General features: G+C 37.4%; 1 protein-coding gene across 1 annotated transcript; it reads right to left on the reverse strand.

The window, feature by feature from the left end:
* Positions 1-2,240: 2,240 nt before the first annotated feature.
* On the reverse strand, positions 2,241-13,205 carry LOC140244461 (uncharacterized). Its single transcript, XM_072324099.1, has 10 exons — positions 13,070-13,205; positions 11,150-11,386; positions 9,705-9,752; positions 8,538-8,755; positions 7,089-7,178; positions 6,182-6,367; positions 5,663-5,816; positions 4,977-5,075; positions 3,409-3,606; positions 2,241-2,605 (listed from the first exon to the last, which is right to left on the reverse strand). The coding sequence occupies exons 1-10, from the start codon at positions 13,203-13,205 to the stop codon at positions 2,241-2,243; spliced, it is 1,731 nt and encodes a 576-aa protein (XP_072180200.1).
* Positions 13,206-13,429: the final 224 nt, after the last annotated feature.

Here is a 13,429-nt window from a genome sequence, read left to right on the forward strand (position 1 = left end):
AACACCACCACCAAACTGCAGTCCTTGTATCTGAATGGATTTAACGTAGATTAAAAGTCTGTTGCAACCCCGGCGAACGGTAAAACACGTTTTGAACTTTTTATCCCTCCATAGAGAAGAGTAAATAACACTTATTAATTATATTGATTATAGATATGAATGATTTGACATAAAGTATACACGAGACTTAGCAGCACACGTGAGAAGAATGCAGCTGTGTAGTTTTGTTTATATTCGTTTCCTTGTGAACATAATGCTGATATTGAATGAAATTGAAATAAAGAACATCATAAAAACTACATAAGTGACAGTAACATTATCCTTTTCGGCAAACGGTCTATTAAGTAAAGTGTAGATGGGATTACATGTAATATCGTCTTCAAAGAGACACATAACAGACACACATGATCACAGAGATCATGATATTTTATTCGGATGGATCTAAAATTGTTCAATGAACAGAGGAAAGACAGAATGATACAAGCAGAAGAAGATGGCGGATTTACTAATTGGATGCTTTTGTCTGAGGGGTGGGTGGTGGTGGGGAAGGGGGTATAACAGTAACAGGTTAGCCGATCAACTAGTCAGCTCGCTCTTCAAAGAAAGAAAATGGTTGAAAGAAAGGTATTATCCAGAGGGGGGAAGGTTTAGGTGTGAATTTCTTCAATTTCTCTCCCTCTACAAGAAAATGGTTATCAACTCATTGTCAGTTTCGCGCGTAATCAGTTTACTTCATGGGGAAGTTTGCTGAAGGCATTACTGTCACCTTTTTCATTTATTTATCGGTGTATGTATGTAAGTATCATTTTTTAATTTATATATTTATTTATTTATCTATCTATCCATTTATTTATTTTTTCCATTTATTTATTCATCTTTTTACTACATCACTTGTCTCCACTTATTTACTTCCATTTGTTGATTCATTATTAACTATCTATCTATCTCCTTTTTCCTTGTCTCTACGGACAGGTGTACCCCTTGACTATCTTAAAGCCAAGCAGAGAAATAATCATAACAACAATAACAATCATAATGAGTATCAACAACGTATATTATATGTTTGTCATCCATACAATTTGGTTTCTCTGTTTGGAATAACAAATGAGTCTTTGCTTTTTAAACGGAGGGTTGTTTTTTTTTTCTCTCTCTCTAGTGTTTTCTCTCAAATGGCATGGAGCAAGCTTAGACAAACCACCCTACTGGAAAGAACACAGTGTTCAACAATGTGTTCACAGTGCGTTCACATAGTCGGCTATGTGAAAATTTCAACAGTGTGAGGATGATTTATACTGTGGTGTGGTTTTTACAGAGTGTTCACATAGTTATGCTTTGTTTTACACTGTGAATTAATGACTCACATTGTGTTCACACTGTTAAAACGCTCGAATTCAATAGTGTGAAGAGATTTCACACTGTGTTCTCACTGTGTTTCTCACACTATGGAACACTGTGTTCTTTCCAGCAGGGCGCTGAAGATCTAGCAGTAGTATTTCAAACTGTATTCGGCTTTGGACTGGGAGATGTCAGATGTAGGTGTCAACACATGTACGTTTCTTGGAAATACACAGATATAACGTCACAATTAGTCATTTTCGCCTGATTACTCTCTGGAGTACATCTATAAATTACATTGCCATGGTGATTTAACTCCGAATGACCTTCAATAATCTTATCTGATCATAATGGACAAATCCACAAACTATATCTACAGAGGTCATATACTTTAATACGACACTATACTTATCACTATGTCTTGCATGCTTCAAAAGCAAGTTCAACCAAATATTGATGTGGATTGAGCGAATGCAGCAACATTAGTACAACACACCAATGAAATAAAAAGACTTCCACAGATTTTTTTTTTTTTTTTGAAATCGAAAGTACACATTCCCTCCACTTTTTATGGTACATGTAAAGGGTAATATTATTCCTCCTGCTTTCTGAAAGAGGTACAGTAAGTCATGTGGTCTTTCATTTTGCTAGAAATTTGAAAATATCTTAAACTCTGATTATATTTCTCTTGTATTGTTGTCCTGCCGTGACAACATGAACTGTAGTACCCTCCCTACCCAGCGATGGCTTCATTCACCGAAACTTAAACAAAAAATAATAACTTTAAATCGATTGTCCGGTTTTCCTCAAATTTTCTTTGATGCCTTCTATCAATATTGCTGCTTTCACACAATCCACACGTATATTCGGATGAACCTGCCCATTGATTCAATCCATGATTATTCCTAGTCCATGATGCCGGTGTAATAGTAGCAGTAGTGAATGAGGTGGTCGCTGTCTTCGCCCGTGTTGTACGGCGTGCTGCCGCCGAGGTAATCACGGAAGACGATGCGGTCGTCCTCGCCGTCCCACCGGAACCACTCCTCGCTGACCCTCATTCCCGACACCTCCTGACACTGCTGGCTCTTCTTGAAGAGAAAGAAACGGTCGTCGGTCGGCAGCGTGATCGGGTTGGAGGCGAATCCGTCCTCGCGGCAGCAGAAGTAGATGAGGGTGTCGCGGTCGTACACGCCCTCGGGCACCTGCCCGGTCAGCTGGTTAGAGTTCAGCACATCGGAATCGTCCCACTGGACCCAGCCCTCCTGGAAGCCTGCATGGGGTATCGTAAACAGAGATAATATGGACATGATGATCATTTGTTATCAATTTTTAATTTTATCTAATCACTTTTATTTTCTTGTCGTTGTGTCTTGCTATTATTTCTCTCTTTCTTAATAGTGTGGAAACATGAAAGTTATGCTCAGTTCAGGGGATGGTGCATTCAAATGTCTTTTGTTGATAAAATTGATAATGTAGCCGTGATTGACAGATGATGTTATCGACAGAATCGTGCTTTGAAACATTTTTTTTTCTGCTCATATCCCAGTAATATTAAGAAAAATAACAAAAATATAGATTGTACGGCAAATGTACTCTTTTTGCCACGTAAGTGATGATCAGGGTATTATAGACCAACACAAATCAATATGCCCTTGCACTGCATAGGTCCTTTACTGTATGGAAAATATTGGCAATAATGAAGATACAAGATAAACGCACGCACACAATACACAGATTACAGTTTTTCAACACCGAGTGGTGCAAACTAGAGCACACACACACATGCGATACATAAGATAAGCACACACATAGCAAAACATACTTACACGATCTCCAGTCATGTCGCCAGTGTATACACTTAAACGCAACACACACTCGTTTGTTAGAACATTACAATAAGGCAAAACACTTGTACACACAGACACAGACACAGACACAGACAGACAGACAGACAGACACACACACACACAATAAAGCACACTATACGCATGAACATTATAATAAGGCACCCCTTAAATATATATATATATATATATATATATGGATTATAAACGATTAACAACGACAACACACCGTCCGGGCACTCGTTTCCCTTCTTGAACACGCAGTACTCTCCCGCTGGCCACGCCCAGTTGTACTCGTCCTCCGCCGCGTTGGTCTTCGAACAGAAGTTCTGCTCCACACTAACCCGGTAGTACGGACCCTGGAGGTGGCACGGATCCGACCAGTAGTTGTTTGGGAGGTAGTTCTCCGTATCCTGGTACCGGGAGCCTGAGGGGTTGATTAAAGGTATTGTTTCACAATGTTGCCAATTTGAAACTTTGAGCTACATCATTCTACTTGGCGATGTTATTCGGAAGATTTGTTAATCAGAAAAAATGAGGTTAACTTCTTGATTCTGGAGGTTGGTAATTGCAAAACACACATAGTCAGAATACCTATAATGATGTTCGTTATTCCGAAAATGAAATTGGGTTAGAAATGCGAAGTTTTGTGGCATTCGTTTGAGGATTCTTTATGTAGAAGGTTCGTTATACACGGTAATCCGAAGATGAAATAAGGGTTGTTAGTCCAAAAATAATTTAGAAAAAAAAGAAGATGAAATAAAAGAAAATATCCATACTAATGAACCTCCGGAATAACGAACTATAACCGGTTCTACATTCCACCAGCTTATCTCTGATATTGTGCCAATATAAAGCTAAATATTAGTTGGGTTGATAACAAACAATCAATACTTTAATTTTATCTGTGAGTGACAGGATTTGCCAATATTGATTAGGTCAACGTTTTCCCAAAGAGAAAAGTGATAGGTAAACCCTTCCGTAAACGTTTCAAAAGCATGCTGATATTTGTTTGTTATCTCTTGATCATGACAGTATAATTCGCAAAACGTGTATATTATGTTTGGGCGGTGGTTATTGTTGTGTTTGTTTTTTTTTTAATTTGAAATTCGACAATTTGTCAAATCAAACCATCAAAACATTAGTGCAGTGACTGCAAGGAAAAGTAGATACCGGTAACTATAATTGACTCAATTGTATTTTGTGCATCATTTCCTGAAGAACACTAGGAAAAACTAGAAAACAATGATTCAATGAATAAATTAATCAAAACATATTATCTGTACTGATGTGTAATGTTTGCTGGAAATAAACGTTATTGAACAAAAACAGCGACAATTTCTATAATATTAAATCATCAAAGTGTATTTCATTTTGCGCAACGAGTTGGGTGTACAATAGTCGGGGAGATGGCACAAGATGTGTTTGTAAGACACAAATAATGCATGTACATTGTACTTGCATTATTGTAAGAGAGGAGACAAACATATGCATTTGTTAGCTCGTAGGAGCATGTGATCTGTTATGCATGTGTGTGTGTGTGTGTGTGTGTGTGTTTGTGTGTGTTTGTGTGTACTTGCTAACCGTGTGGGAATATGGGTGTTGGTTAAGGAGCACGTTTGTGTGTGTGTTTGCTTTAAGTGTTTTAACGAAATTGAAGAAAGAAGGTCTGAGTGGAAAATCATGGATTGCGTATTACACACCAGCAACAACACTTTTAAACATTTATACGATCTAGAGGTGGTGGTGGTGGTGGTGGTGGTGTGTGTGTGTGTGTTGGGGGGGGGGGGGGCTGACCTGTTTGCCAGTAGAAGTGCGAAGTTGGACACCCAACCTGGGGCATTGGGAGCGAGTATGTTCCATAGGGCCAGGTCACGGGCACTTGTACGCTGGGATCTGGGATAGTACATGACATGACACTTACTTAAAAAAAAAAGACAATTTAACCATAATCTAAAAGAATACACAAAAAACAACAATACATTTATGTCAAGGAGTAGTCCGTCCATGTCAAGTTTCTTAAAGAAAGAAAAACGCAGCAGCAACAGTCCCTTTCATAAAATTGATAGCTGTGAATGAATCGTTAACTTTATTGCTATAGCATTCTCATAATTTCTTAAGAAGTTTTAGTGTCAATATGGCACTTAACATCATAGTGGTTATCCAACCCCAATATCGGAGTTCTCTCAAATGAAATTCTTGATATATTTCCATCACGGATGACCTTTGATTTTAGACAGGGGACACACTTCATAAAACGGTGATTGAATCGTTGATTGTTTTGACGTCTTGGCAGTTTGTGATGCAAAGTTGAAACCATTCGTTTGTTCATGCATGGAACAATTTTCTACACAATCTACCTGATAGAAGATGCTTAAGCACCAAAAGGCGAATTGGCAGCTTTCACACTTTCTGCACAATCGTGTTTCAAGTACATCGCAAAAGCACGTGTATATAGGAAATATCAAAAATAGCTCAGATACCGCTGGAAAGCTGAGCATGCTTTGATGCCGGCAGGTTTTCCAGGGCTCGGCGGATGTTGGCCCTCGTTGCCGACAGGCGAGTCAGGAAGCTGGCTTCGCAGAGTCCATCCGCAACGTAATCATCAAAAAGCTGCCAGTAGTCTTGTGAAAAGAACTGTGAAACAAAAACACAATGAGAACGTGAGAAAGCATGTACAATAAGTAGATGTATATGTATTAGCTTCTGTATACATAAGATGCAGTTATATCTATAAAACTTGTATGTATACATGACGTATAAACGTCTAAACCATATAAAAAGATCAAAAATATTATAATAGACACACATACAGTACATTATTCTGAGCAAATATTATATCATCAGAAATTTTAGATTAAATGTCTAAGATATTTGATTGTAATTTTAGACATATTATCAACATTGTGACATTAGTTTGTAGAAAGGTAATGTATACTACACTTTGGACAAAATCGCTAGAATGTAAAGGGAGAAAAAAAAAACAATAAACGAATTCAAACCTCGTGCATGCTTTTGATCCTGACGGCAATCGGCTCAGTGAAACTATCGCCCCCAACGGTGACCGTATTTATCAAGTCTCCAAAACGGGTTGTTGACGTCATCTCTGCAGTGAAGGCCTTCATGTCGACAATCATGGAGTCGGCGTAATCCTGAAATTTGCCTCCTGGTTTTAGACTCTTTTCATTCTGAAAAACAAAAACACAAACAAAAAAAAACCATGCAAATCATCAGCAACAATGACATTATAAGAACCTGTATTTTTTGAATTGATAACACACAAAATGGTGCACGTAGGCATGAGGGTTCTAAATTGAACTATGTTTGCATGCTTTATTGTAGAAAGAGAGACGCATTGATTTCATTTGTATATTATGCAAATGTCGTATTGTCTTTTTTATACTCTTGTTGGAAACGGAACAACATGAAATGGAGTTAAATGAAATGAAATGCCATGATAAGATTGATTGTATAAACACAATATTCTAAGTCTAAATTTATTCAGTGAATATAGTGTAGAAAAAAGCCCATTTTCAAATGATAACTATAGTTTTTGTTTTTTCATTCATAGAGCATGTGCAGTAGAATGGGACTAATTTCTTTTTACTTCATATCTCAATTATTGACTATTCACAAGTGTGGCTAGCAAATTGATAACTTTTCCGTATTCCATTATCTCCTGACCATCTGACACAGTAAGAGTTAAAATATGAAGCTGAAGAACAAACAAATACCCCTCAAAAAAAAAATATGATCACATATGAACATCTAAGTCAGGAATACCTCCAAAAGTCTACACCATTTTGTTCCTTCTTGTGAAGAGTGACATTATCTCATAAGATTTTGAGTCGCATCTCGGCATGATGAACAGAGAAAAAGCAATTGTAGCGAGTGAGTCCGAACACTTACGTTCTCCCTGAGATACTGGACGAATTTCGCCACTGTTGCTCGATAACGATCCACCGTCTTGACACCGACGTCGACTTCAACGACCACCGCCTTTTAGCAAAAAGATGGGAAACAATCACGTGATTATTAAATATGTTTTGTGTGTGGACAATTCAGACACAAATAATCACGGATCTCCTGAAAAACGAATAGCTTACTCAGCGTCCATCATAAAAAACAGTGTTGCTAGGTGTTGGAAGTCTCAGACACTCGACTTTCTTTTTGTCTGTGGACGTTGTATGATATTGTAATAAAGTTTGTGACAGATTTACAGGTATTCAGAAAGACAGACCAACAATTGCAAACGATTATGATTTTGTTGCGTTCATGATTTTTTTTTTTTTTTTTGTGCTGGAAGTTGTGAGGTAGTATACTGCCCTACTTTGGCAAAAGGAAGCAAGTGACAAAAGTGACATTTCTCGTAAAAGAGCAAAATGTGTCTGTCATATACACTGACGTCAATGGACCATCATGATGTCTTAACATATCTCTTAGTAGGATGAGTGTTTCTGCATGAAATTTGGCCTGGAAGAAGAGCTCATTATGTGAATTATGAAAACATCAATAACTCAAATTCGGATGGTATGTCACTTGCTTCCTTTTGCCAAAGTAGGGCAGTATAGGGGCTTACTTTTCCAGTTGATTTCCATTGGTAATTGAAAAATGCACCTGAAGAAAGAAAGAAAGCTTTGCTGTCTGCTGCGACCTGCTCTGGAAATGATTAGCACTTGCTTTGCTATGGAATATCAAATCATGAATTCATTAATCCGACACCATGAGTACTCCTTTGTCCTTTACTATACATGCTCTGATGTATTGAAAGCAACGTTATGGTGAAAATGCAGCACGATATGAAAGGCCAAAGTCTAATGAAAAAGCAAATTTCATCATGTTTATGATTAATCATCTACTTGAGACAGCATAATCATTTGCTATCGACAACAGCTGTGTATTAGAGCTAATGAATGACGCCATCAGAGTTAATTCGAAACGGAAGGATTCCACTGGAACTTTCTTTATCGTTTTTTTTTTTTCACGAAGGAAACTGTAAGCGCTTACCCCTGCAGCTGGAAAGAACACAGTGTCCCACAATGTGAAACACAATGTGAAACACAGTGTAAACACATTGTGAACACAATGTGAAATCTCTACACCGTTAAATTTGAGCATTTTAACGGTTTGAACACATTGTGAATCATGAATTCACTGTGTGAATCATTAATTCCTATTGTGAAACAGAACATTGATATGTGAATACACTCTGACAAAACACACCACAGTGTGAAATAATTTTCACACTGTTAAATTCGAGCGTTTTCACATAGTCGACTAGCTATGTGGACACTGTGTTCTCTTCAGCAGGGACGAGAGAGGCCTACAATCAATAGGTTATTCTATGGCTTAACTTACGCTTCCCCAATTATCTAGAAAGTCTATGTAGTCGTTCTGTCCGTCTGTGTAGCTTTCCGGCAGTGCGCATGCGTCGATGACGAACGACCTCGACAGGGGGTGTCTGTCAACACGAGCGAGCTCTTCTAGGTAGCGCGCCTTCCCAAGATTGCAGACTAATCGATCTTCGAAAAACACGTGGCGGGAATTTTCTGTGGCGTCCTTTACTTCTTGATATTCTAAAGACGAAATGAGAGGCATAACGGACGTGACGGAAGGAATTGTACCTGCAACTCATGCCAAACACAATGCTTTTTCATTGTAAATTGAAGATAACGATAAAGAAAGTGAGTAAAAAACGGTGAAAAAGATGATTAACTTTACTGAGTTTCTTTCTTCAAAGACTAAAGCAAGCTTATGAAATCATTACTCGCGCATGAATGTAGTATGTTATTAAGTTATTTCACTGTTTGTACTTAGTGTTGATGTACATGACATTTTTATCTGTACATAATGTGAGCAGGGCCCCTTGGTAGAACAGTTAACCAACTGAAAGGGCTACCCTGCTAAAAGAATATTGAAATAAATAAAAAATGAATAAATGGAAATCAAATTTAGTATTAGCTTGCATAATATAAATCATTTCATAATGATTATTCAGAAGAATAACTCTTTGGAACTGATGCGCTCATACAGATACTAGAATGCTGCATTTATCCACTGCGTGTTGCTAACTGAGAAATGAAGTATGATAATTATCATGTCTGTCAGGTTTTTTTTCTTTTTGTGATAAAAGAAATGTCAAAATGTGATAGATATGTCTGACAGAGAAAATGTAGTTGCCTCGCCCCATTTTTTAAATAAAAAAAGTTAACATTGACGCCAGCTTGTGAACAAGCAGCCCTCTCCTCGAGATAACCAATCTTATAGCAATTTTTATGCCCTTATTCAGCATCCAACACTCTTTTCAAGGCCAGCAGAAGTTATGTGCATTATTTTGTCCATATAACTACTAGTAGCATTATCATTGATTTACGCTTGTCAATGTGCGCAATAGGCAGTCATTCTCTTATAGAAACTGATGGTACAATACGAATGTGTGAATGTTATTGTTATCATAATCATATTTAGAATATTATCAATACTATCTATCAGTCGATCTTTTATCATAACTCAAAGTGAACTCACGACTGCTCTGCGAAAATTCATAACCAGTGAAGATGCTGGCCAGGACCGCTAATAAGAGTAAGAAGAAGTAGTAGTAGAAGAAAAAAAAAAGAGATGAAAGAGAAGAAAAAGGAAGTCATTTTTGACATAAAGCTTTTCAACTTAATGTCTTTACTTATCAAATTCAATTACACACTACGTTCAAGTTGTCTTTAATAATGATATTACAGTAAAATGAAAAAAAAGTTTCCCTAGAATCGGACCTAGGCTAAGAAATTTTTTGAATTTAAGACTTTCACATGATAACGTAACCCATGAAAGAGTGTAATTAGTAGCAACCACGTTATCTAAATTTGAGGAGGTGATGTTGTCATCATCTTAGTCTCAATTGACTTGCAAATAAATCCTCACTAATTTTCCATTTTGAAATATAATGGATTAAATAAAGCAGTACTTTTCACTTCAAATAAAGTGCTATTGTAATAATATAGCAACATTTACCTTTCGAGGAAAGGGGTTGTATGATTATGGTACGTTATCGACGAAAAACATAATCTTCATGTGTATATACTCACTCGCACATGTCTAATGTATGTATCTATAATTGTATGCATACAACATGGGCCGTGACACACACACACACACACAAAAAAAAAAAAAGAACCCTTACGGCATAAAATACCGAAAATGAGTTTTCACCGCCACATCCTAGAATGAACTCTGGCGTATTTAAATATGCATACCGTTTTCTGATATTCTACTCTTAAATGCTCCAATTATGACATTAAAATAACACATGTTTTGTCCAAATCCTGCCAATTTTTGATGAGTCAGTGATGCGACAGTGCTAAGGGCAAATATATACATATGTAATTATATGATTTTATATATATATATATATATATATAGATATATATATATATAGTGTGAGTCGTGTATCTTCAGCTGCTAAGGGCAGAAAGCCCGAAAGCTCGAAGTAAAATCAGACTGTGAGGATTCAAAAGCAACGTCTACCGCCTCTTCTTTACTGTCGTTATATGTATATAATTTTTTAGTTATATACAATATATATATATATATATATATATATATATATATATATGTATATGTATAATTCATATATATTATATATGAATTATATATATACACACACACATATATATTCGTGTGTGTGTGTGTGTGTGTGTGTGTCTATATGTGTACGTATGTATGTAGCCTATGTCTTTCAGACCGATGAACTTTTATCCCCATGGCACCAGTAAGAGGAAGATTAATAAAGGTGGAGTCAACACTGCGATAGAAATACAGGAGTATCATGACTCGGAAAAGATGCCTTGTTTTAACACTTACACACTTCCGGGGTAAAAAAAAAAAAAGTGGGGCCCCAAAGTGGTGACACCTTAAGTATTTCTTTGTATGGTGCAAATAAAGTGGAGGGGGGGGGGTGCGAGCTAGGGATTACTCACAATCCAGCTTCACGTCAGCTGTCATAACATCTTGGTAAGATTTGGTGCCGTAGAAAACCTGCTTTGAGGCTCCCTCAACGCAAGAGCCACGTGGTACAAAGGTCACCTGATCGGGCACGTGATATCGACCGTTTGACGACATGGCGCGGTTGTTGTATGTTAGTTCAAGCACTCGCCGTGTAACAAGCAGTCCCGGATCGACACCGCCACTTGTGACGTCACCACCATCCGGGTTTCCTGTTTGGAAAACAAGAACACCACCAACATTATTTTCGTTGTCGTTCTTCTTATCCGTTAATCTGCTTTTCAGAGGTATTTTGTAATTTTGTGAAGATAAAAGGTGGAGATCGCAAGGACGTTTAAAACATTAAACGTAGGACTACTTCATAGAATTCCTATGATAAGATTAATCCACTTGATGACGCCCATTGTGATTTTCAGTTCGGAATATCTTTACCCTTGTGTATGCACATAGATACACATGAAATTTATCATCCTTTGATTGTACTGCTTGAAATCATAATGTTAATTCGGCAACTATATGTTTTAAGAATCTATCACTGATACATTTGATGATATGGTCTTCCGTAAGCAAGGGGTTAAACCCATATGTCTTCGGGTCAACTTAACGCCCTTCTCATTCTCAACAGACGAAGTAATAAGCTCAGTGATATGTTTTTATGTTTTGACAGTGTCCAAACTTATTTTCACGTGACACACAGCTTGGACTGGGTGTACGGGAGTTTTTTTTTTTCTTATTGATATCTCAGTAATGCCTACACTCCAGAAATTTGTAAAAGTGAGAACATAAATTCTCTTTGGGTCTGCCCAGATAAATGGCAAAAATACAACTGTAGTCCGAAGTGGAATAGGTCTCTAACGTCCCCCCCCCCCTCTATCTCACCCCCATCCCCCTTGCCCTGGCAGGAACATTTACTCACATGAGAACAAGTTGAATCTTGAGAATTAAAGTGACAGTTTGAAAGTGAAATCCATTTCAAGGCAAAGTAGTCTTTAACGGAGTGGAATAAATACATAAAACAACAACCAGAACAATTCAAAATTTGATCAAAATTTTTCAATGCAAATTGGGTAATGATAGTTATCCTATCATAAATTTAAGCATATTTGCGATCAACATCAGGGTTACATGAAAACCTGTAAAAAACTTAAAATAACATTCCAGTAGTATTGTATTCTCTCTCCGATTCTAATGGAACGCCCACTATTCCATTTTATTTTAAATGATAATTTTACAGTATTCATAAACGTTCACCCAAACATATGGAATGGAATTTCACTGTAACCATTTTGTGGATCGAGGATGAAGGGTGCACAACCGTGCGATTATAATTGGGATGTACTGTTATGTGTACCATATTTAACAGAATGCACATTATTTTTCTTTCGTTTTCTTACGATTTATCACTACAAATGTTATGTATGGACTAATGAATGAAATGTTTAAACCTCGACTGTTTACATATTATTCTTGAGACGTAAAGACAGTGGCGGATATACGATGGGGGGGGGGGGGGGGGGAGGGGTTAGGGAGTTTAAACCCCTTCCCTTTTGGGCTGCCAAGTGAAAATGTGATGTGCATAGCCGAACTGGTGATGTGCATAGAAAAAAGCCATCATATTTTGTCCAGACTCCCACAGTATGTTCCTAGCACTCTCTCAGTCCTTTTTGTTTTTGCTTTTGTTTTTTGCTTGTCAGTCGGATTTGGCGAGAGAATTGTCATTGAGCCACCCCCCCCCCTAGCAAAAAGCTAGATCCGCCCCTAAAACTTCGTGCTTGTAGCCCATGGTCTTCCATTTATTTATTTATTTTTTTAACTTCGAATAGAAAATCTACACTTTTTAAATGACATCAGAGTTATTCCCACGAATCAATTCTTTTGAATATTTTATGTCATACCTGAAAGAATATTGTATCCAACTCCGAGAAAGTTGAGTCCATTTGGGGTGACAAAGGGCACATCTTCCACAAGTGCTGAAGCCGACGCAGTGAAAGCCCATGCAAAAAGGACGATCCCTATTCTTCTCATAGCCATGGTAACGCCGTCTTCCATACAAAAAGATTCAAGTCTTCTGCCTAAATATTTCGCGTCTTTGTCTGTGAATGAATGATCGTCATGATTAAAATGCCCTGGCAACAGCTGCTTCAAGTTGTGATATTATTGGCTCAAATTTCGAATTGCCTCTCTTTCTATGTAATCATCTTGACTGTGTTAAACGATAAAACCGATTATAGCTGTCTGCGCCATGATACTACTAG

The sequence above is a fragment of the Diadema setosum genome, chromosome 21 (assembly GCF_964275005.1).
Source record: "Diadema setosum chromosome 21, eeDiaSeto1, whole genome shotgun sequence".
Lineage (NCBI taxonomy): Eukaryota > Metazoa > Echinodermata > Echinoidea > Diadematoida > Diadematidae > Diadema > Diadema setosum.

What these genes read in the sequence shown, in the direction of transcription:
- LOC140244461 (XM_072324099.1), bottom strand. Translation starts at nt 13,205, where the DNA reads ATGGCTATGAGAAGAATAGGGATCGTCCTTTTTGCATGGGCTTTCACT. An exon ending in TGGATACAATATTCTTTCAG is followed by an intron (nt 11,387 to 13,069) that starts GTATGACATAAA and finishes TTTTCCAAACAG; the next exon opens with GAAACCCGGATGGTGGTGAC. An exon ending in TCCAGTATCTCAGGGAGAAC is followed by an intron (nt 6,368 to 7,088) that starts GTAAGTGTTCGG and finishes TTTGTTTTTCAG; the next exon opens with AATGAAAAGAGTCTAAAACC.